Below are 24,673 nucleotides of genomic sequence, written 5' to 3' on the forward strand. Positions count from 1 at the left end.
TACAGTGTACAGACCACACTGGCTAGGACTGATGGGAGTCCACCACTGGAGGGTTCTGCACTGGCTGGCCCTGTCTTAATGGAGTCTGGCAAGCTGCACTTGGAGCTTCTTGGTGGATGTTTGCCTCCATTTAGAGTCAGCAACTGGAGGACCATCAGCTAAGTTGAGACTCTATGATTCTGTGATTCCTGGAGAATCCAAAGGAAGGATATTCCATCCAGCCCAGTACTGTCTGCTCTGGGGGTATTGTGGTGCTCCAGGTATTGTTGGTCTACAATCCCCATCTTCCCTGACCATTGGTTGCACTGGTTGGTACTTATGAGACTAAGCGGACCACCAATTCCCCCTTCCTTTTTAAAATAATTTTGTATTAAGTTTTTTGTTTATTAAGAAAAAAATATACATATAAAACATAGCTATTTCAAACATTAAAATGCAGAGTTCTTTCGAACCCTTAGATCTCCTTCCCTCCCTCCCTGGGTTCCATCTTTAAGATTAAATTACTGCATCTTTTACCCTTCTCTAGTTATTATATAACCATAATTACCATTAAAACAATTCCACATTACAAGTGTCTTTACATCCCTGCCAAATATTTTAACTGTTTACAGTGGTCTTTTACTCCAGTCTTTAGAAAAGACTTGATCTTCCTGGCTTCGGATCTTCCCATCAGTTTCGCCATTTTTCTCATACTCCATTGGTTTCATCTGCCATTCTTCTTTTGTTGGTATTTCTCCTTCCTTCCACCTCTAGGCTAGTAGCATTCTCACTGCCGTTGTTGCATACATAAAAAGTCTTTTTTAAAAAAGATAAATCATATATATTAAGTTTTTACAAAAAAGAAAAGGGTTACAAAACAGTAAACAAAAAACACACAAAGAAAATACAAAACCCAAAATTTAACATAAAAAGAAAAATGAAAAAATAAAAATCCCTCTTTCAAATATCTTATCCCTCATTTACTTATTTTCATGACTTCCTCACACCTTCCTTTTTTGTATTCCATTTAAGAATTTGTTCAGCAAATTCATACCCTCTTAATTTACCCTTAATTGTTTATCCTCACATATTCTCTTCAAATTTTCATCTGATATTAATCCATTCTTGCATAATCTTATTTTGCCTTATTGCTAGAACCACTTTGTTTCATTCCAATGTCATTAACATTCAAAAATTTTACAGCGTTTCTGTAAATAGATTTTAAATTTCTTCCAATCTTCTTCCACCAACTCTTCTCCCTGGTCTCGGATTCTGCCAGTCATTTCCGCCAATTCCATGTAGTCCATTACTTGCATCTGCCATTCTTCCAAGGTGGGTAGGTCTTGTGTCTTCCAATGCTTTGCAATGAGTATTCTTGCTGCTGCTGTAGCGTACATAAAGAAAGTTCTGTCCTTCTTTGGCACCAATTGGCCGACCATGCCCAGGAGAAAGGCCTCTGGTTTCTTCAGGAAAGTATATTTAAATACCTTTTTCATTTCATTATAGATCATCTTCCAGAAAGCCTTGATCCTTGGGCACGTCCACCAAAGGTGAAAGAATGTACCTTCAGTCTCATTACATTTCCAACATTTATTGTCGGGCAAATGATAGATTTTTGCAAGGTTGACTGGAGTCATGTACCACCTATATATCATTTTCATAATATTCTCTCTTAAGGCATTACATGCCGTAAATTTCATACCTGTGGTCCACAACTGTTCCCAGTCAGCAAACATAATGTCATGTCCGATATCTTGTGCCCATTTTATCATAGCAGATTTTACCCTTTCATCCTCAGTATTCCATTTCAACAGCAAGTTATACATTCTTGATAGTATCTTAGCTTTAGGTTCTAACAGTTCTGTTTCTAATTTTGATTTTTCCACCTGGAAGCCAATTTTTTTATCTAACTTATAAGCCTCCCTTATTTGAAAATAATGAAGCCAATCTCGCACTTTATCCTTTCATAAAAAGTCTTTTTTCTTCTCTTGGAAATTCTTCACCTATTATACCTAGTAAAAAGGCTTCTGGTTTTTTAACAAATGTATTTTTTAAACATTTTCTTAAGTTCATTATATATCATTTCCCAGAAAGCCTTGTACATGTCCACCACATATGGCAAAAAGTGCCCTCTCTCTCTTTACATTTCCAACACAGTTTAGAACTTGTTTTGTACATTTTAGCAATTTTACTCGGTGTTAGATACCAACGATACATCATTTTCATATAATTTTCTTTCAACGAACAGCATGCAGTAAATTTAATTTCCTCTTTCCATAACTTTTCCCAGGATGAAAGTTGGATATTATATCCAAAGTCTCTAGCCCAATGTATTCCCAGTCTGCTCTGATCAGCAGTGCCCCTAAGGCGTGTCCAGCAGAGATATTTCCCATCCCCTGTTTCCTAGAACTTTCAACTAGAGATGCAAGGAATTGTGATTAGGACCTTCTGTAGACAAAACACCTGTTGCATGCCAGGGTGAGGAAGCCATGGTGTTTCAGAAGTTTTTGGACTCCCAGTTCCCATCAGTCTCAGCCAGCATAGCCTATACTGTAGTTATGGATGATGGGAGTCCAGCAAAATCTGGAGGGCCACAGGTTCCCCACCCTTGCTGCATATTGAGCAATGGTCCCTCCCCATGCTGATGCCTGCTTCCTTTCATTGCCAGTTTAACGGTGAAAGAGATATGTGGCTGGAAGAGCAGCTGCAACAATGAGACCGGAAGATTTCCTTGTGGTTTTGAAGAGCACCACCCCTCTTCTGTCTCACATTTGCACCCATCTCCCAAGGAGCTCTGAGTGGTACCTGTAGGTCATTGTGGCGTTATTCCAATATTATTTTCACGACGACTCTGTAAGGCTAGTTAAGCTGAAAGAGTGTGAATGGCTGATGGCCCATCATGGCTTTGCCAAGCCAAGTCCAATGCTCTATCACAGCATGCCCTCTTAGGGAGGGGACATGAGCTGCTAACCATGGGCCTCATTGCTTTATATGGTAATGAAAGGGTGGTCTTGCCTCCAGTGACCACTACCTGGAAACACTGTTGTTTCTCAAGCTGGGCTAAGATGTGGAGGATGTGCAGTGGTGAAGAAAAAGTACGAGCATCTAACAGAGTCTATGTGGCTTTCCAGGTGTTGCTGAATTATAACTGCCATCATCCCTGGTCATTGGCCATGCTGGATGGGTTGATGCAAGCTGGAGCCCAATAATATCTAGAGGGCTCCAGGTTAATCAGCCCTTCTTTAAATATTCGTCTACCACACCAAAATCCCTTCAGCCTATGTCCTTCTTTCATCATTATTGTGTATGCATCTAAAGCCTAATGGCCAGAAAGATATATGTGGTCTGTTCACCTGTATGCATGGAATGAGTAGTGTCCAATGAGTACATACGGCCATGGATTTGAGTACAGTAAATGCATGTCTCACTGCACAATTCTACAAATGCCTAATTGGAAATAAGTCCAGTTGAGCTCTATGGATCTGGCTTCCCAATAAGTGGTAAAGGATTGCAGCCTGACAGCTGTAATTACTTGGGAGTAATTCCCAACTGAAATCAATGGAACTTGCTTCTGAGTAAATAATGTTGAATTAAACTGCATGTCTCATGGACTTTCACTGAGTTTCTTGTTAGATAATGCTAACATCCTAAGCAAACATATCCTGGAAGTAAGACCCACTTAACTTGCTCCTGAGTAAATATGCTTATATATCAGAATGTGTCAGTGCATTTATGATTTCAGCCTTGAAAGCAACTTCTATCAAAATGACTGTGTCCTCCTAAGGGAACCTGGTTGTGACTGTAGCATTAGTTTTAAGAGACACTTTTCACCTCCTTCGTTTATTTATTTTTTCTGCCTTTTGCACCAAAATGACCTTCATTGTATTTTCCCTCCTTCCCCCTCCACCATTTTTTCCCCTTTGAAATAAAAAGAGTTCAGTGCCATCTAGTGGGGGAGGGGGTTGGGAATCCAAAAGCAGCTGCCTTTTTCTCTGGGATCAGTGGTAGGCAGGCAATGTGGAACAATGGCTTTTGCCTTCCCCTTTTTGTGGCTTCTGGGAAGTAAGAGCTAATTCACACAAGACAGACGGATCTCAAACCGCTTACCTGGGAATCTGCCTTTGAGTTAGATGACCACCTAGCTCAGAAATGTCTGCCTTCTCCAACCTAGTGCCCTCCAAATGTTAGACTCATAGAACTGTAGAGTTGGAAGGCACTCTGCAATGCAGGAATATGCAGCTGTCCCATACAAGGATTGAACCTGCAGTCTTGGCGTTATCAGCACCATGTTCTAACTGACTGAGCCATTCAGGACATGTTGCTGGACGACAGTCTGACAATTGACCATACTGGCTAAAGCCTGATGGGAGTTGAAGTCCAAGAACATCTGGAGGGCCACCAGTTCTCCATTCCTGGTCACCAAGGACCGTTGTGGCTGTAGCACAAAGTGAATTCGCTTTTATTTGGTTCAGGGCTGACCTTTATGTTTTTGAGGATGCTGACTGCTGTTTGGGAGCACATCCACCCACACATTCCTCTCTAGAAGCCCTATTTACCTCCAGCCCTGTGAGTATTGGCATAACTGGGGGAAAGAGAAGAGAAATACCAGCTGTGATTTATTGACTGGCTTTCAGCCTGGAGATTGCTATTTAAGGAGCCCTGCTGTGGGTTAGCAAACAGCTGTCATTGGTCTGCCCCAAAGAGGATGCTACCTCTTTTGGAGTCACTAATTTGGTGTTGCCACAAATGTGCAAGTGCCGTTCTCTTACATTTATTTACGGGACCGCCTCTCCTGGTACGCCCCACAGAGGACCTTAAGGCCCTTGAATAATCATAGTTTAGAGGTCCTGGGCCATAAGGAAGTCAGATTATCCTCCACCAGGGCCAGGGCCTTCTCAGTGATGGCTCCGACCTGGTGGAATGCTCTGTCCATGAAAGCAGGGCCCTGCAGGATTTAACTTCCTCCCTCAGGGCCTGTAAGACAGAGCTATTCTGCCTGGCTTTCAATTTGAACTTAGCCTATCTTTTATTCCCCTTTCTTCCCTCCCCCTCCCCTTTTTATGAAGATTACCCGCTCTAGAATCATAGAATCATAGAGTTGGAAGAGACCACAAGGGCCATCAAGTCCAACCCCCTGCCAAGCAGGAAACACCATCAGAGCACTCCTGACATATGGTTGTCAAGCCTCTGCTTAAAGACCTCCAAAGAAGGAGACTCCACCACACTCCTTGGCAGCAAATTCCACTGTCGAACAGCTCTTACTGTCAGGAAGTTCTTCCTAATGTTTAGGTGGAATCTTCTTTCTTGTAGTTTGGATCCATTGCTCCGTGTCCGCTTCTCTGGAGCAGCAGAAAACAACCTTTCTCCCTCCTCTATGTGACATCCTTTTATATATTTGAACATGGCTATCATATCACCCCTTAACCTCCTCTTCTCCAGGCTAAACATGCCCAGCTCCCTTAGCCGTTCCTCATAAGGCATCGTTTCCAGGCCTTTGACCATTTTGGTTGCCCTCCTCTGGACACGTTCCAGTTTGTCAGTGTCCTTCTTGAACTGTGGTGCCCAGAACTGGACACAGTACTCCAGGTGAGGTCTGACCAGAGCAGAATACAGTGGCACTATTACTTCCCTTGATCCAGATGCTATACTCCTATTGATGCAGCCCAGAATTGCATTGGCTTTTTTAGCTGCCGCGTCACACTGTTGGCTCATGTCAAGTTTGTGGTCAACCAAGACTCCTAGATCCTTTTCACATGTACTGCTCTCAAACCAGGTGTCACCCATCTTGTATTTGTGCCTCTCATTTTTTTTGCCCAAGTGCAATACTTTACATTTCTCCCTGTTAAAATTCATCTTGTTTGTTTTGGCCCAGTTCTCTAATCTGTCAAGGTCGTTTTGAAGTGTGATCCTGTCCTCTGGGGTGTTAGCCACCCCTCCCAGTTTGGTGTCATCTGCAAATTTGATCAGGATGCCCTTGAGTCCATCATCCAAGTCATTGATAAAGATGTTGAATAAGACCGGGCCCAAGACAGAACCCTGTGGCACCCCCACTAGTCACTCTTCTCCAGGATGAAGAGGAACGATTGATGAGCACCCTTTGGGTTCGGTCAGTCAGCCAGTTACAAATCCACTGAGTGGTAGCACAGTCAAGACCACATTTTACCAGCTTCTTTACAAGAATATCACGGGGCACCTTGTCAAATGCCTTGCTGAAATCAAGGTAGGCTACATCCACTGCGTTCCCTTCATCTACCAGGCTTGTAATTCTGTCAAAAAATGAGATCAGGTTAGTCTGACATGACTTTTTTTTCAGAAATCCATGCTGACTATTGGTGATCACAGCATTCCTTTCTAGGTGCTCACAGACTGTTTGCTTAATGATCTGCTCCACAATCTTCCCTGGTATTGGTGTCAGACTGACTGGGCGGTAATTATTTGGGTCCTCTCTTTCCCCCTTTTTGAAAATAGGGACAACATTTGCCCTCCTCCAGTCTGCCAGGACTTCGCCTGTTCTCCAGGAATTCTCAAAGATGACTGCCAGTGGTTCTGAGATCACATCTGCCAGTTCTTTTAATACTCTGGGATCCCACAGCTAATTCTCCCCTGGTCTCCTTGCTGGCCCAAATAGGACTAATTTAGCCAGCTAGCCCTGGTGATCATCTAATGTTTATTGGATAGATATTCCCCCTAAATTGATTTTTGAATTCTGAATTTATTGTTATTCATGTTTTATACTGTATTTTATGCTTTTTTTGTTGCATCAATTAGTGTTTTAAATTTGCTGTTAACTGCCCTGAGCCTGGTTTTCTGAACTGGGAAGGGCGGGGTATAAATAAAAAAATATTTTATTATTATTATTATTATTATTATTATTTGCTGTTTTGCTAGTGTGGGAGATTTTTTGCTGTGGATGAGCGATGATTCATGCTACTCAAGGCGAAAGCCGAGATGCGGATGAAAGTTGGGAGTCCATTGGCACAAAGCGAGGGGTCCTTTGTATGAGAAACAAAGAGAGAGTAGTCAGCTGCCCCAGATAAAAGATGAGATGGGAACCAATGCTAAAGACCATTTGTTCATTTCATTCAGCTGGATACAATTTTCTCTGTCCAGGTTAAACTGGAAATCTTAACAGTTGTCCTTACTGCAGTTTATGAAGAGGATGGCAATTTGTTTATGTTGTGTATTGGATTTGCTATTATGGATTCTGCATTTTCTCTCTCTCTGTCTGTGTGTGTATGTAATTGTATTTCTTTGTGCCCCACTCTAGGACTGAAATATTCAATGAAGAGTGGGTTATAAAAGAAATAAAACAGAAAAATGATCATAGTGCCAAGCACATAGTCCTAAACTCCTAGAAGGGGAAACTTAAAAGGAGAGGCAGAACACCCTTTCATTGTGTTGTAACTACCAATTTGTTTCACATATTTGAATGGAGCAGATTGCGGTAGTCACAGGGGAGGGTATCACAGACAAAAGCTATGGCAAGTTTGGAAGGGAAGAGGCAGCACAGTGGGGTAAAAGATGGGATCTGGCCCAAAGGGAAAACTCAGGGATCAGCAGGTACTGTTAAGAAAGGAACCCTCTTAAAAGTTTTGACCAGCTGAAAGCTATAAGATACATTAAAGGCAGTCGGAAACTCCCCCTGAATAATGCATAACTCCAGTCATAATTCATGGTGTATGAATATTTGCTAGCTCTATGCAGTCTCTGAGGCTGTGTGCATGAATGGGCTCTCTTGCCTTCCTTCTTTTCCTCTCTGCCTTATTTCCTAGCAGGACTATGTTTTGCAGGACCCTTCTCTAAATGCATTAGAACAGGCATAGGCAAAAGCCAGCACTCCAGATGTTTGGGACTACAATTCCCATCATCCCTGACCACTGGTCCTGTTAGCTAGGGATGATAGGAATTGTAGTCCCAAACATCTGGCGTGCCGGAGTTTGCCTATGCCTGCATTAGAAGAATCCTGCTGGTTCAAGCGTCCCTGCCAATCCAGCATCCTGTTTCTCACCTTGGCCAACCGATGTCTCTAGGAAGCCCACAAGCAGGGTGTGAGAATAATAGCTCTCTTCCACTGCCTCTGATCTTGGGAGTAGCATAGAGCCATTGTGACCAGTAGCTTGGAATGGAAGGAGGCTGTGATTTCCATCCCATCCTGTGTTTGCTGCTTCCATGCCACTGCAGTTCATATTCCACTAATACCATCTGCTGTGGCTGAGCCTAATGATGTAATTATAGAATAAATTTCAATGAATGGGGAAACCTAAAAGCAATGCAGAAAATAACACAACGATTTACATAGCATTTATGGACTAAAGGAGACATGGTAGCAAATGCCACCCATATACACTTGCATGGTTTCTATTCCTGACCTCCAATGAAAGTGCAGCAATTTCTGCTCCTGTTTCCATTTCTGACTGAATTCTCTAGCATTCCTACTAGCAGCCAGTGAATTTCTCTAATTGCCCTTTTAAGCTATTAAAGTTGGCGACCCTCAAACATTCTGCAGCAGCAAATTCTATAAGCACTGTGTGAAGAACTACTTCCTTGTCTGGCATCTCCTATCACTTAGCTCCATTGGACGATCCTGGATTCTAGAACGACCCCTGGCTGGGTCATCTCAGTAGTGCTCCGCCCCCTTGGAACACTCCAGAGACATTTCAGTGGGAGTGTTCCCATTGATCAATGTGAATTGCACCCACAGACTCATTGAGAAATAGACCTGGAGCTTAATCCTGCCTCTCTCAAGAATGAATGCCTCGTCTCCACAATGCCAGCCCCAGCTGGTGACTTGCTTTGCTGCGAACGGCTGGCATCCAATGAAATACAAGGCAGCAGTTATTTTTAGTCGACATTTGTGAATGTTAGGAAATTGCTATAGGAGGTCTGGAGTTGAGAGAAGGAAAACAAGAAATAAAGAAAAATCCCACAGACCCAATGAGGAACGTTCCTCCAAAGTTCTTTATATTTGCAGGAGGACAGAGAAGGAAAACCTCGTTCTTTTGGATCTTTGCTGGCAGCTAGTCCCAGCTGAGTAGCTTTACTCAATAGCACGAAAATATCTATAAGAACAGCTGATGCCGAGGATGAAAAAAAATCTATTTATAAAAAGCCTACTGCATCCATCTACAAGTTTTGAATTTTTCTCCTCCCCATGTTCCTTAGGACTGGATCATTTGCATGAAAAATGCACTCCATGGTTCTTCAGAGTTCATCTGTGCCTGCAGCTTCTGCTTTCCCACCTGAAAACCTAATAGTTTTGTGAATATTGTAATGGGTTTCTGTAAAAATGATTAGATCACAAAGCACAGATTATAAATTGAGGCGGTGGCAAATGCACAGAAAGGAGAGAGGAATTCTCAGAGTGAAGAAGACCTGTTTTCCCCACTGAATCTCTTAAGCCACAATGAAGAATGGAAGAAAAGGTATAGGAAGAAAAATGCTTTACTATTTTCAGCAGTGTGGATGCTGCCCAAAATGGTTTCTTGTTGTAATTACCTAATGATGGAACTAAGGCCTTACACCCAGAGGCTGTGTGTTCCTTGAAGGTGGGTCACTGAGCTGCCATTGTGAGGCCTACTCCATTGGCTCCCAGTATGTTTCCGAGCACAATTCAAAGTGTTGGTGCTAACCTTTAAAGCCCTAAACGGCCTCGGTCCTGTATACCTGAAGGAGCGTCTCCACCCCCATCGTTCAGCCCAGACACTGAGATCCAGCGCTGATGGCCTTCTGGCGGTTCCCTCATTGCGAGAAGTGAGGTTACAGGGAACCAGACAGAGGGCCTCCTTGGTAGTGGCGCCCACCCTGTGGAAAACCCTCCCTTCAGCTATCCTATCTTTAAAAGACATCTGAAGGCAGCCCTGTTCAGGGAAGTTTTTAATATTTAATGCTGTACTGTTTTTAACATTTGATTGAGAGCCGCCCAGAGTGGCTGGGGAAACTCAGCCAGATGGGCGGGGTATAAATAATAAATTATTATTGTTGTTGTTATTGTTATATTAATCCTAGTCATAGGAACATAGGAACCAGCCTTATCCTGAGCCAGACCATCGATCCATCTAGCTCAGGTTTGTCTACACCAGGGGTAGTCAACCTTTTTATACCTACTGCCCACTAATGCATTTTTCTTGATGGTAAAATTTCCTTACTGCCCACCAGTGCTCGATGGAAGGAGGATTCAGCTTGTGCCGTAGAACCCCCTACTGCCCCCTAGAATCCGGAAATGCCCAGTGGGCGGTAAGGACCAGGTTGACAACCCCTGGTCTACACTGACTGGCAGCTGTTTTCCAGGGTTTCTGGCAGAAGCTTTCCCCAGCCCTACCTAGAGACTGCTAGGGACTGAACCCTGGACCTTCTCCATGCATACAAGGCAGATGCTTCAGTAAGGAGCCTCCATGTGCCTTTAGACCAGTGGTTCTCAACCTGTGGGTCCCCAGATGTTGTTGGACTACAACTCCCATCATCCCCAAGCTCTGGCCTTGCTAGCTAGGGGTGATGGGAGTTGTAGTTCAACAACATATGGGGGCGCACAGTTGAGAAAGGCTGCTTTAGACCATATTTTGGTACTAAGGCTGAACCACAATAAACACTAGGGATGAGGTTAGCATGGCAACATAGGACCCCCCACAGAAAAGTCATTGCAATGCGTTGCCTGTCAATTTAGCATCCAAAACAGGGTGTGGAGGTGGTGGACACAGGTACTGAGCAAAGTCCTTTCCCTAAATCTGAAGTAAGTACAGGCAGATGTTTACAATTGATGCTCCTTGAACTACACTTGACTCAACCTTCTTGGTGCAAACCACTGTGATTTTATAACTTAGCTAGTGTGATGTTATGGGTAGAGGCGGAGGGCTTGGTGAGTATGTCTGTAGTTCCTTATCCTGGCATCTGAAGGTGTGATTGAATTCAACTTAAAATGGATGTTGAAGTTATTTCATCTATACCAGCAGTCCCAAAATAATGCTTAGACTCCATACAGCACATTTCAAACAGTCCAAAGTGTTTCACATACATTATAGCTTCCTTATATAAGCATACTATAGACCTGCCTCCGACTAATGATTTATTTTACTTCAAAGCTATTACAGGCCTGGATGACAAATGGGAGCAATTACTCCAAATGATACACCTTCGCTTAGCCCTGGGGTCCAAGCCCCACTCCATCTCTCCTGGCTTCCCAATCATTTGCAAGCCTACACCAGTAATTTGACCAAAAGGATAGATGCACAAGTGTGGGGTAATTTATTCTCATCTTAGAAGCATGCTAGAACATAAGTTGTGTAAGGCTTATTCAAGATAAATTTTATAAGTACTGTACAGAGGGACCATAGGTGGCCCAAGCTTGAAGGGTTCCTTAGCACATTTTTCCTACAACAAAGAAACCAATGCTTCCCCTCAGCAGGCTTTCCTGGCAGTGGTGTCACTACTCTGGCACAGGCCACTACTGTTTTGATTTCCCATAATGCCCTGAGTAGCTGCGGGAGGCAGTGGAAGACAGGAGTGCCTGGCGTGCTCTGGTCCATGGGGTCACGAAGAGTCGGACACGACTAAACGACTAAACAACAACAATGCCCTGAGTAACACTAAAGGTCAGCCATGTTCAAGACACAAACACTGTAAGGTCACCAGCTAAGGTGCGAAACCAAGTACAGTGGTACCTCGGGTTACATACGCTTCAGGTTACAGACTCCGCTAACCCAGAAATATTACCTCAGGTTAAGAACTTTGCTTCAGGATAAGAACAGAAATCGTGCTCCGGCGGCGCGACAGCAGCAGGAGGCCCCATTAGCTAAAGTGGTGCTTCAGGTTAAGAACAGTTTCAGGTTAAGAACGGACCTCCAGAACAAATTACCATAAGTACTTAACCCGAGGTACCACTGTATCTGACTCTGAAGCTGAAGCTGCTGATTAGGGGCACAACTCTTAGGGCTAAAAGGTTGCTGACAACTCAGAATCTGAGAGAGAGGTACAGTCTCGAGTTCCCAGCAATTTCCCCAAAAACATAGGTTTTGAAGCTTCAGGAAATGCTTCAACCTCTCTGATACACACATGGACAGATGTCCAATAAGGACAATTGGAATCTGGTGGCCAGGAGCCCTCTGAATCAGATCCTACAACAACAAAGCCCATAGGGTCAGAGTTGGGCACCTTCCATAAGCAGGAGGAGATGATCACAGCATAGCACAGCCAGAAGGCACCTGGGCCAGACTTCCAGATCTCCCTACAAGAACTACACTGAGCACAACATACCACTTAACACTGCCAATGATTCACTCTCAGAGGCTGTTTGTGATTTTGAGAGACTGTTTGTTTTGGCTCTCTGTGGCCAAGACCCTGAGGGTGAGGAGGAAAAGGGCTGCTGGTCTATGAAGCTCAGCATTGTGTACAGGCGTGGGATGGACCTTGGGGGTCTTATATTTCAATGGCGCCCTGTGCATTGCCCAAATTTGGCACCCCTGCCCCACCTCTCACACTCCATTCCAAGTCATAGTTGTGGTACCCTTGAGTATAGTGACTAGCAGCAGTTCTCCACTATTTCAGACAGAACGTGTATTTGGAGAGACATGTTTTATTAGGAGCTGCCACCCCTGCTTGCTCTATTTTTCCTCTTCTCCCATACCTGGCCAGACTCTTTACACCTTACTCATCCATTGCAGCTCGCTCCAAGCACCACCCACTTTTAAAGGAGGGGGAGGCGTGGTTTTCTGAAGCACCTCCCCCACTTTTTTGAACCTTGATGCAGCCATGTTTAACAGGGGAGGGGGGTGCTTCACAAACTGGCAAAGCACTCTCTGAAGGACCTTCCCTGTCTTTGTTAAACACCTGACCTGAGCAGCCTGCCACTCTGTTGTTATGCTGGAGTTGGCATGACCACCTATTGGCCACGCAAACTGCAGCATGACAACAGCCTTACATTTTTATGTATATAGGAAGAAATGCATACTTTATTATGCATAACTGCATATCTAAGTCCAAATTTTCATTTAAAATTCCGGATTAAGGTGGACTATTTCTATTCGGTCCCATTTCTGCATTAATCTGGGATTTTAAAAAAACAAAAACCACATGAAAGTATAGATAAGTAGTTAAATACACATTTTAAATTAATTTTTTAGTTGAGAACTGCATTGCAACAATCCAGGAAGCACACGATCTAGTGGACAGCTAATTCGTACATTAGTCCAGGAGACACAGATCAGGTTAATTCATATGAGGATTTCCACAGAGCCATTTTCTCAAACATAGAACTTCTATTGCTGAGTGATAGCTCCCCTCCAGTAGTGCAATAGCAGGTCTATATAAGTGTTGCTTGCTTCCAATTTCCCTCAGTGACCCTTTTGATCCTCGTCTCACACAATGACTCAGTTAACACGTGAAGCTAAGCCAAACCATGGCTTAGCATGAAAGAGCAGGCATGCAGGTTCCCATAATGAAGATCACAGCCATAACACTCCTCTCGCAGTCCTGCCACTGCCATGCTACCAAGACTAAGCTAGGGTTTGGCTCAGTGTTACGTCTCGCCCCATACAATCCATGAGCTGTATCTAAGATTTGTTCTTAGCCTTGCTGATTGCGGTTTTTCTGAGGGAGGCAGACACAAGTCTGAGTTTGGATGTAACACTGTGCTAAGCCACAGGACCAGGTGAGGAGCATTGGCTTGGTCTTCACTCAAGGAAGGAACCTGCTCATTTGATATAGCTTAGCAATATTTGTAAAATGGGCCACAGAGAAACCTCCTGAAAAAATGGAGTAGCCTAGCTGGCATGAGAGAGAGGTGCATTGACCATACTTGCAGATCCCCCCCCCCAAGTGCTAACAGCTGAACACAACATACCACTTAACACCTCTGATGACTCAGGGGGCTGCTACTAATTTTGAGAGACTATTATCTTCCCAGGGTGTTACCTATGGATTTCTGTTTTTGTTTTTTACACTTGGGCAAACACAGTTAGGCATAGATAGCTGCGTTTCTTCAGTCTGGAAGCCCATGATGAATGGGTGAGTTTCCAGGGGAGCTCTTAAAAGGGTAGTTGCTGCAAGAGTTTTATCAGCACAGTGCCAGATGTTTCCATTAGGCCTTTTCTTTTCAGCATGCTCTGTCATTTAATTACGTTTTGCAATAGTGCATGATGACTGAATCAATACGCTTTTGCCACTGATTTCTCCCATTCCTTAAAGAGAAAACAGCTTATAAAGGGAGAGGTGGAGGGATGTGTGTTGGGTACTAAGTTGTACTGCATGAACCTATGACTGCTTACTCAGAAGTAAGTCCCACTGATTTCAATGGGGCTTACTCCCAGGTAACTGGCGTTAGGATTGCAGCTGAGCGAGTCAACTGCAATGAATCTCTGTTGTCCGGGGATCCCTTAAGTCCCAGACATCCCCCCATGTATTGCAGCACTTTCAACTCAGTTTCCCATTCGCAGCACTTTAGCTTCTGCATTATGTACACTACAATGCATAATGGGGTTTTGTGGGCCATCTAATGCTGTTTTGAAACCCCTGGAGAAATGTGTTCTGTGAGTTCCAAATTCCATTTCTAGAATTAAGATGCAGATCTTCTCTAAAATGGTTTGTGAAGACTGACGATTCAAGTATCTTGTGTGTGCCTATGATATTGTGCATCGGAAGATCACACAGCACGTAAGAATACTGCATCGTTGTTGTTGTTGTGTTTATGCTCATCAAGCCCCACTCGCAGGATCATCACCTTGTCATGGTGAGTGGGCTTGCATGTTCCTATGACCCTTGTGAGCTCTTCAATCTGAGCAGGCTGAAAGCAAAGAGTAAGGTTACCGTAACTTCCATCATAGAGCTTCAGTATGCTGATGACAACGTAGTGTGCATACGCTCAGAGGATGACCTCCAAACCATCCTAAATATCTTTGCAGAAGCTTACGAAAAGCTTACTCAATATCCAAAAAACCAAAGTGCTAAAATAACCCCTCTGAAGCGCCACAGATCCAACTCAATGGTGTAACATTGGAAAATGTCGATCACTTTTCCTGCCTAGGCAGTTATCTTTCCACAAGGGCCAACATTGATGCCGAAATCAAGCATCGCCTGAGCTCTGCGAATGCGGCTTTCTCCCAAATGAAGCGCAGAGTGTTTGAGGACCGAGACATTCGCGGGGAAACCAAAATGCTTGTTTACAAAGCTATTGTACTACCAACCTTACAATATGCTTGTGAAACATGGACCACTTATAAACGCCATCTCCAGCTCCTTGAAAGATTCCATCAACGGTGTCTCTGAAAAATTTTACACATCACTTGGGAAGACAGGCGAACTAATATCAGTGTACTGGAAGAAGCAAAGATCACCAGTGTTGAAGCAACAATTCTTCAACATCAACTTTGTTGGACTGGTCATGTTGTGTGGATGCCTGATTACTGTCTTCCAAAGCAACTGCTCTATTCCGAACATAAAAATGGAAAGCGTAATGCTAGTGGTCAACAAAAGAGATTTAAAAACTGTCTCAACACAAATCTAAGAAAATGTAGTATAAACAGTGACAACTGGGAAACACTGGCCTGAGAGTGCTCCAGTTGGAGAACAGCCTTAACCAAAGGTGTCATGGCCTTTGAAGATACTTGAACTCAGGACACAAGGGAGAAATGTGCTAAGAGGAAGGCACGCTTGGCAAATCCACACCGTGATCAACTCCCACCCGGAAACCAATGTCCCCCACTGTGGAAAGATGTGTGGATCCAGAATTGGCCTCCACAGTCACTTACGGACTCATTGTTAAAACCGTGTTTATGGAAGACAATCTTACTTGGCTACGAGTGATCGAAGAAGAAGAAGAAGAAGAAGAAGAAGAAGAAGAAGAAGAAGAAGAAGCTGATCAAGCAGGCATTCTATCATGGGATCTGCAGAGCCATGTTCATGATCTGGATGAAATTATATAGGAGATGGCAACACTAATGCAAACATAGTTCTTTCCTTATGTAAACTTTGCTGCTCATCAATCCCAAAGATTGCCAGACAGATAGGAGAGAGATCAGTGTGTGCTGCCCACATACACCCCCTCTCCCAAAAAAACCCCAGCCTTTATCAGCAATGGTAGTGGCTGGAACAGTAATTAATCTGTTTGTCCATAGTGGAATACAATAAATCAACAGTAGAGCAAGCAGCTCATGAGCCTTGGTTGCAGCATCAACAATAACTAGAAAGCCTTGTGATGATGCCAGGAATCCTTTTTTTCCCTGGAAGCTGTCCAGAGTGGCTGGGGAAACCCAGCTAGATGTGTATGGGGGGAGCATTATTGTTGTTGTTGATGATGATGATGATGATGATGGGGAATGTCTGTAGCTCAGAGCCCATGCTTTTCAAGCAAAAAGTCCCAGTTTAAATTCACAGCTTTTCAGATCAAAGTGGGAAGGACCCCATCTAATCCCTGGGAAGGGGGATTAACTGTTAAACCACTCTGGGCATTGTAGTTCCGTGAGGACTAGAAGTCTCCTGACAATGTCCAGCACTTTTTACAAACTACAGTTCCCAGGGTTTTTTTTTGGGGGGGGGGACCAGAACAGTTTAATGTGGTATAATGCTGCTTAAAATGCACACACTATACACTATGGGGCCCATGCAAGAGAGAGGCAGATTCCACAGGAAATAACGTTCCACAATCTCAGGCATTTAAGGTCCCCATGCTATGAATATATGGCAGAAGGTCATAAATGCAGATCCCCATACCGAAGTAACCTTAAACTATTGTTCTGGGAAGCAGCCAGTCTGCAGTTCCCTGAGGGAAGTGGGAAAACAGAAGTGAGAGCAAATGGGGGCCCCAAACCATTTATGGCTTTATGAATTATACAAAGCCTCCTCCATTCTGCCGAGAAGTAAACAAGGCACCTTGCGCAAATGACGTGAGCTCTTTTGTTTACTGGTGTGGCTTTATGGGCCACACTTTGCCGGCACAGCGCCCACCCGCCTGCCGCCTTTGTGAGCCACTGTGCTACCTAATAAAAAGCAGCAAATAACGCTATCAACACATAATGCGCTTCAGTGAGAAGGCTCTTTTATTTTATTTCATCCCATGCTTCTGTTGAAACAAACTTTCAGATTTGTTTGCAACTGTTTTGAAAATAAAAAACAGGAGCACTTATTCCACACTTTTCAGTGCCTGCCAGTTTTACTTTGTGGGTAGGGAGGTGAACATCAGTAATAATAATAATAATAATAATAATAATAATAATAATAATTTTTTATACCTCACCCTCCTCGACCAGGAGGACCAATAAAACAACACCAATAAAATTACAGTAAAACATAATTGGGGGGGGGGGACCAGTTTATTAAAATACAGGTTAAAATACAATTTAAAATGCAGCCTCATTTTAATTGTAGCACTCCCTGTGTGCATTCTTGCGGCATCAAAGCAAGAGGATTGTACCCCAGAATGAGAAGGTCCTGTCTTCCTGAAATATTATATTTTGAATCAGAAAATTGGACTCGTTTTCAAAGTTACAGGAAGTTCTATGGCCTTTCCTGGAAAGGCAGGCAGGCTGTGGCAATAAACATGGGATGCTCTAGGAAAGGGCTACAGACATAACTCTCAGCCTCAATGTCTCTCCCTCTCTGAGGAAGGACCCTGTAAAAATCTAAGGCTCTGCAGTATCTTGCACTGACCCACAAATTAATGTGAAGGAGCAAAGTAAGGATTTGAATAGCAGTAAAACTGTTTAGATTAAAAGGTATGGGGAAATGAAAAGGTCCTTCTCTGGCATCAAAATGATCAAGGCAGACACCCAGCGAGCCTCTTCAGGGAAAGCATATTGTGCCTCCACAATAGTGGGGGCACTACTGATAGGGCCCTTTCCCTTTCCATCCCTTTCCCTTTCCATCCATCCTAAGGAAGCAGCAGAACCAGAAAATAGCCTGTTGTGAAGATCTTGGTGTATAGAGAGGTATATGGCCCACTGAAGCCAATAGGGATCACTCCGCCCATGTGTATGATTTCTGCTATCCATTCTGAACCCCTTACATTCTTACTCACAGGTAATGATCAGTGGTGCTATATTCTGTGGCATTTCCTTCCTAGGATGGGACACGGGTAGCGTTGTGGGTTAAACCACAGAGCTTAGGACTTGCCAATCAGAAGGTCGGCGGTTCGAATCCCCACAACGGGGTGAGTTCCCGTTGCTCGGTCCTTGCTGCTGCCAACCTAGCAGTTCGAAAGCACGTCAAAGTGCAAGTAGATAAATAGGTACCGCTCTGGCGGGAAGGTAAACAGCATTTCTGTGCGCTGCTCTGGTTCACCAGAAGCAGCTTAGTCATGCTGGCCACATGACCCGGAAGCTGTACCCTCGGCCATTAAAGCGAGATGAGCGCCGCAACCCCAGAGTCAGCCATGACTGAACCTAGTGGTCAGGGGTCCCTTTACCTTTAAGTGCTGTGGATAGAATTGCATCCTAAGAACCTGATCCTGTGGCCATTATCCAGGCATAGGCGAGTGCAGAATAGGCAGTCTTCACTTGCAAGCCTAGGCATGTTTGCTCAGAAGCAACACCAAATGTGTTCAATCGCAGGGTCATACTTTTAGATAAAATGTGCAGAGGGTGTTGTTGTGGCTGTAACACTCTTAATTAAAAAAAAAATCAAATCGAAGTGGTTGAACCCCACTGCGATTAACGGGAAGTGCAGCTGGATCCCACAAGTGAAGCAATTCCCACTGAGTTCAGCAATGTTTGCTCCCAAGTGCATAGGATTGGAGCGTAACAAGTGCGCACCCAGATTCCCATCTAAACCCATAGGCTTACGACTGTTTGTATGAACAGCATCCCGATCCTGTGCAGAGACAGGCACGTGTAAACAGAAACCTTCATTGCGTTTTTAGTCCTCTGTAAAGTGCATACAGGAGTGCCTTGAGCCCCTTGGCTTTAATAGACTTAGGTGTGCGCCGTAGGATCTTGGGTATTACACGGCACAAGTCCTGCCAGCCGCCCAGCTGCCACTTAAGGAGCAAACGCGCTGCAGATCCTCGCTGCTGAAAGAGGAGTCCCGCGAGCCTCTGGGTTCCGTACGCTGACGTCACTCCCGGGCCCGGCCGAATGGCGGCATCCTTTGGGGATACGGCGCATGCGCGTGCTCACCTTCCAAGGTTCCCGTCGGCGGCGCCTTCCGCTTTCAAGATTTTGCGCGCGGACTCGGACCCGGAGCGCTTAGGAGCAAGCACGCTTCCTGCAGGCGGAGGAGCGCTTGAGGCAGGTGAGGTGTGGGAGGGAGTGTTTTGTAAAGGGTCGCTCCTGCTTTCATTTGCCCCGGAGGGTTGTGAGCAAAGCCGTTTGCAAACTCCCAGGAGAGAGTCCTGGGCACGGACTTGCGGGTGCATTTAACGTTGGAACTGGGTGCGTTTAATTTCATTTCCTCGGAGTGAGTCGCATCCGTGCGCGCTTCCTTACGTTACGCTAGGCTGAAATCCGTACAGATCGCGATGGGATCTCTGAACAGGATGATTAGGATCCGTTTTCCGGGAACAGATACAGTATAGGTTTGCAACCCGACGTGCCCTTCCCGTGAGATTAAACCCGGTTTAACACAGCGAGAGATAGCAGTTGTTGTTGTTTAGTCGTTTAGTCGTGTCCGACTCTTCGTGACCCCATGGACCAGAGCATGCCAGGCACTCCTGTCTTCCACTGCCTCCCGCAGTTTAGTCAACCTCATGCTGGTAGCTTCGAGAACGCTGTCCAACCATCTCGTCCTCTGCCGTCCCCTTCTCCTTGTGCCCGCCATCTTTCCCAACATCAGGGTCTTTTCCAGGGAGTCTTCTCTTCTCATGAGGTGGCCAAAGTATTGGAGCCTCAGCTTCAGGATCTGTCCTTCCAGTGAGCACTCAGGGCTGATTTCCTTAAGAATGGATAGGTTTGATCTTCTTGCAGTCCATGGGACTCTCAAGAGTCTCCTACAGCACCATAATTCAAAAGCAGCAATTCTTTGGCGATCAGCCTTCTTTATGGTCCAGCTCTCACTTCCATACATCACTACTGGGAAAGCCATAGGTTTAACTATACGGACCTTTGTTGGTAAGGTGATGTCTCTGCTTTTTAAGATGCTGTCTAGGTTTGTCATTGCTTTTCTCCCAAGAAGCAGGCGTCTTGTGAGCAAACGCGCCCAGGCTCCTCCTGCAGCTTCTTCCTCCTTGACCTTCCCTCCAACTGAATTTCTTCCCAAAAGGTTCATCTTTCTTTCCCTAAGCTATCTCTCTTTAAAGAAGTCCCTGTATATTGAATCCTTGTACTGGGGCTGGTGAGCGGTAGAGTGCAATTGAAACAGCATCTGGAAGGCTGCAAGTTCCTCTCCCCTTTTCAGTCCAGGGCCACTTTCTCTTTTCAGCAACTTTCCAGGGCTGCATGCTAGCAATGGGGGCATACACGCTCGGCGAAAGCAGTTGGAGCAACAAATACAGATTTTGCCTTTCCACAGCGTGCCAGTTTCTTCACACAGTCTCACTGTCTCACACACCCGTCTTGGTCCTCCATCCAGAAAAGCAAGAAGCATTATGGCCATATCTGCATTATACGTTTAAAGCAGTATTGTGGCACTTTAAACAGCTATGGCTCCCTCCAAAGAATCCTGGGATTTGTAGTTAAAGGGTGCTGGGAGTTGTAGGAGACAACCTAACTACAGAGCTACAGTTCTCGGGTTGGTTTAACAGTCAGTTCTACCCAGGGAACTCTGGGTATTGTAGCTCCATGAGAGGAATAAAGATCTCCTAACAGTTATCAGCAGCTTTAAGAAACTACGCTTTCCAAGATTCTCTAGTGCCCACCACGACTCTTTAAAATGATCTGGTACTGCTTTAAATATATAGTTCAGATGGGCCTATAAAAGTTCAAGCCAGGCAAAAGAACTCAAGGAGATGTAAAGAAGGGCCATTAGTAATGGGACAAATATATGCAAATGCTTAGACTTCTTTTTAGTTTCTGGGAATATGAACTAGGAATATGAACTACAGAACCTGGTGTACTCTAGATATTCTGGACTGCAGCTCCTCCCATCAGCATCAGCTGGCATAGCCAATGATCAAATATGATGTCAGCTGTTGTTCAAAGCATCTGGAGGACACCAGGCTGGGGAAGGCTGGGCTATGCCGATAGCTTAATGGAAAAGGTAAGTTTGAAAGTACAAAATGTTTTAAGAATATGAAGGCTTAATGATAATCTTTAGAAGAAAAATATTGAAATTGCAAGGCACTTTGTATGTTCTTTTAAAATAGAGATTGAAAATGGAAGTAGACGTTTGATTGAAACTTGGCGTACTGGACTGTCTCACTACTGCAGCCTTCCACCATTTCTAGTGAGGAGGTGCCTACAATTCCATGTGCCGCCCAGTTTGTGCTTGGAGATGTCGTCCAATCTTTCCTACTACACTTTACGGATGGCCCACTTGAGCGCTCGGATATTTGGAGAAGTGGCTCGCCCAACTGATTCATCGTCCATGAAAGTTGTGAAGCTGTTAAGCGAGCAGCCCTATGCGAAACGGAAGGAAGTTTATGGCTGGTATCCTCCACACAATGCCTACCACAACCTCATGACGAAACTTCGCTACTATGGCCTCTACAGGTGATCCAGGCGAGGGGGTGTTGATGAAGGGAGACTAGGGGACTGAGAGGAGAAGGTGGCTCCTTATCATCTACAGCTGGTGAAGGTGGTTTGAGCCTGCTTCTTTGCTTCAAGCAGAGAGGAAGGACCCCTGTGTTTTGTGTGCACAAGATTCCAAATTCAGGTCTTTTTAGTGGAATCAAGAGAGGGGAACCTTCTGCTCACCAGTTTTTATTTATTGATTCATTTATATACCACTGAACTACAATAATCAAAGTGTTTTACAAAGATAAAATACAAAAAAAATTAAAATCAGTTAAAACTATAAAATCAAACATCAGTTAAAATGCCTACTGAATTAAAGTCTTCAGCCCAACAGGGAGGGGGCTTGTCTGACTTCAGCTGGAAGGAAGTTCCATAAAACTGGACCCACAACGCTGAAGGTAGCTTTATTGCTGGATATGAGCCATGGTTTCCTGTTTACTCTATTATCAGGCCAGCATCTTCCAAACAGCATTTTAAGCCATGAAATCAAGCTCTTTTTTGACATCATACTGGCTTCAAAATGCTTTTCACATAACAGACAGTGAATGCTGCTATTTTTAAATCCGGTATAACAGCCATCCAGGTGTTCTCTGTTGCTGGGGAGAAAATGTCACAGCTGCCCATTTCATAGGAGGGCATCCCTTTGGTGCAGGAAAGATGTAAATTACACACTTGGCTCTTGCAAGCACCTTTCTTTAGCAGGTCTCTTACTCAGAGATGCCTGCATGGGTTCACAATCTCACTTTTCAGAAATGCATTTGGCTGCAGGCAAATAGTCAGTAGGCATTTTATGGGGGTGGAACAAAATCAGGGCCTGAAAGGTACTTCATGAACATCTAATAATATTAGCAGCTTGACAGCCTTAGGCAAACGACATTATCTCGCTAATGGACAAGTAGAGCAACTCGGAAAGGTAAATCAAAATTAAAGCTCTAATTCAGTTCAAGACTCTTTAATCAAAGTTGGCTTTATTAAAAGGCATACTCTGATCCTGTGAAGTGTAAGCAGAATGCTTCCTGCAGCCAAACAAGACACGTGAAGTGATTTCTCTCTTGGGTCTCATTAAAGCTCCCCCCACCCCCTTCAAAACTTTTGCATGATCCCTGGCAGTTTTAATAATACCACATTGACAGAAGGCTACAAGCTCCAAAAATGTGTTAAGCAGGGAAACTAAAAGGATAACTAGTGAAGGATAAAGAGTACATCACAGGAAATCTTTTTCTTGGCTGCAAGGGGAATTTGTATTGCCCTTAGCTGAGGCATTACTGTGAGTCTTTACATAGGCCATCCCATTATTGTACCTCAAACCTGAATTCCTGAAAGGCATTGATCTCAATTTCCATTTTATGAAAGTATATTCCTAGCCCTCATGGTTGTGACTTGAAAATTGTGGACTATGGTCAGTAGCATTGCTACCATTAAGGGTCAAACTTAAATATTTATGCTCTATAAGTCTTAAGAAGTTGGTTTTATTAGAAGATTGGTGAGATGTCACCTTCTTACATATACTTACCTCTTCAGGTCACCCTTGAGGTTCTGGTCTGGTTCACACATGACGTTAAACCATGGTTTGACTGATTATCCACACCCTCCCCAGCAGCTTAACTATGGCTTGTTTGCTGCCACAAACCATGATTTGAAGCCAGGGTTTGTTGCTGGTATAAGAACCTTGGTTTATTTTTTTAACAATGACTTGGTGTTGCATACAGATGCAACACCCTTCTTTAGCAATGGCTTGATTGGGCCATCCAACTGGAGATGTTCATTAAGCTTCAAAAGCAAAACATCCAGAAAACAAACCCAAGCTTTTCACAAAACAAGCCATGCATGGTTTGTTATCTGTGCTACAGCTTACCCAGACCTTTGATAGCTTAAAGTTCTGCCCCTAGTGACCCTGAAATCATTGATTTGAGAGTTTTTAACTGGTTTTAAAAGGTTGGTTTTAACGGATTCTGGAAGTTTTAATAGTGTTATTTTAGTGCTGACATGTTTGCCCCCTAGGCCTCCTTTTGGAGAAAGAACAGGATATAAATTTAATAAGTAAAGTCAAATCATACCTTGTTGAAGAAACCATGGTATAGTGTTATGTGCAAAGCTGACGTATGAGCTGTTTGAGAAGACACTCGCTAAAGAACTAAACATGAGGCTTGTCTCCTGTTTCTCATTCAAACCGATCCAACCTTATGGTGGCTATCCCATTTCATGTAAGAAAATAGTGCAACTATGTTTGAACACTAAATACGAGGCAAAATGTGCAGGCATTGTTCTCATCTGTTTAGTTTGAAACTTGCCTGCTCCCACTTTTCAATTATGTTCTGCCCCCTTAAAAATAAAATTTTAAAAATCCCTGCAGATACCAACGCTTCGGTGCTTTTCACCAGCTTTGTTTCTTTCATTTCAGAGATGAACATGAAGATTTCAAAGACGAGATGAAACGGCTGAAAAAGCTGCGCGGGAAAGGACGCCCTGTGAAAGGAGAAGGAAAGAGAGCGCTGAAGAAGAAATAACACAGTTGTTGCAGTAGACCTTGTATTTAATAAACACATCTTGGACAGATGGTGACTGTTTACTAGACTTTCAGTAGGCCGGGGAATTTATCTCAAGATGAGGCATCCTTTGCCTCTTGCATCTTGCCCCTATAACATAAGGAAGAGAAAGGCTGTAACAGATTCATCTGCATGACCCCGTCAATTTTGGTGGTGGTGATAGCAAAAAGAGGGTGGATTCACTCTCTCCTGGGGACTTGCGGCCTCCAGACACTGGGAGCCAGTGTGGTGTAGTGGTTAAGAGCGGTAGACTCGTAATCTGGTGAACCGGGTTCGCGTCTCCGCTCCTCCACATGCAGCTGCTGGGTGACCTTGAGCTAGTCACGCTTCTCTGAAGTCTCTCAGCCTCACTCACCTCACAGAGTGTTTGTTGTGGGGGAGGAAGGGAAAGGAGAATGTTAGCCGCTTTGAGACTCCTTCCGGTAGTGATAAAGCGGGATATTAAATCCAAACTCTTCTTCTTCTCCAGAGGGTGGGCCAAGGATGAATGTTGCCCAGAGGAGCCAATTCCTAGGGACAAAGGTCCTTCCCCACCCCAAAGAAAAATATTTGAAGGTGCCA

At 44.2% G+C, this 24,673-nt stretch overlaps 1 protein-coding gene across 3 annotated transcripts; it reads left to right on the top strand.

Moving 5' to 3' along the window:
* Positions 1-19,075: 19,075 nt before the first annotated feature.
* Positions 19,076-24,120, top strand: MRPS33 (mitochondrial ribosomal protein S33). Of its 3 annotated transcripts, none has more exons than XM_079991781.1 (3): positions 19,076-19,188; positions 21,278-21,542; positions 23,968-24,120. In XM_079991781.1, exons 2-3 carry the CDS (start codon positions 21,325-21,327, stop codon positions 24,071-24,073), a joined length of 324 nt encoding a protein of 107 aa, XP_079847907.1. In that variant the 5' UTR covers positions 19,076-19,188; positions 21,278-21,324; the 3' UTR covers positions 24,074-24,120. The 3 variants fall into 3 exon arrangements, with proteins under 3 accessions (XP_079847907.1, XP_079847905.1, XP_079847906.1); XM_079991779.1 differs by having other exon boundaries at positions 19,087-19,188; positions 21,197-21,542; XM_079991780.1 differs by having other exon boundaries at positions 19,170-19,188; positions 21,261-21,542.
* Positions 24,121-24,673: the final 553 nt, after the last annotated feature.

Source organism: Podarcis cretensis, assembly GCF_951804945.1.
Source record: "Podarcis cretensis genome assembly, chromosome: 10".
In the NCBI taxonomy this organism is placed as follows: Eukaryota; Metazoa; Chordata; class Lepidosauria; order Squamata; family Lacertidae; genus Podarcis; species Podarcis cretensis.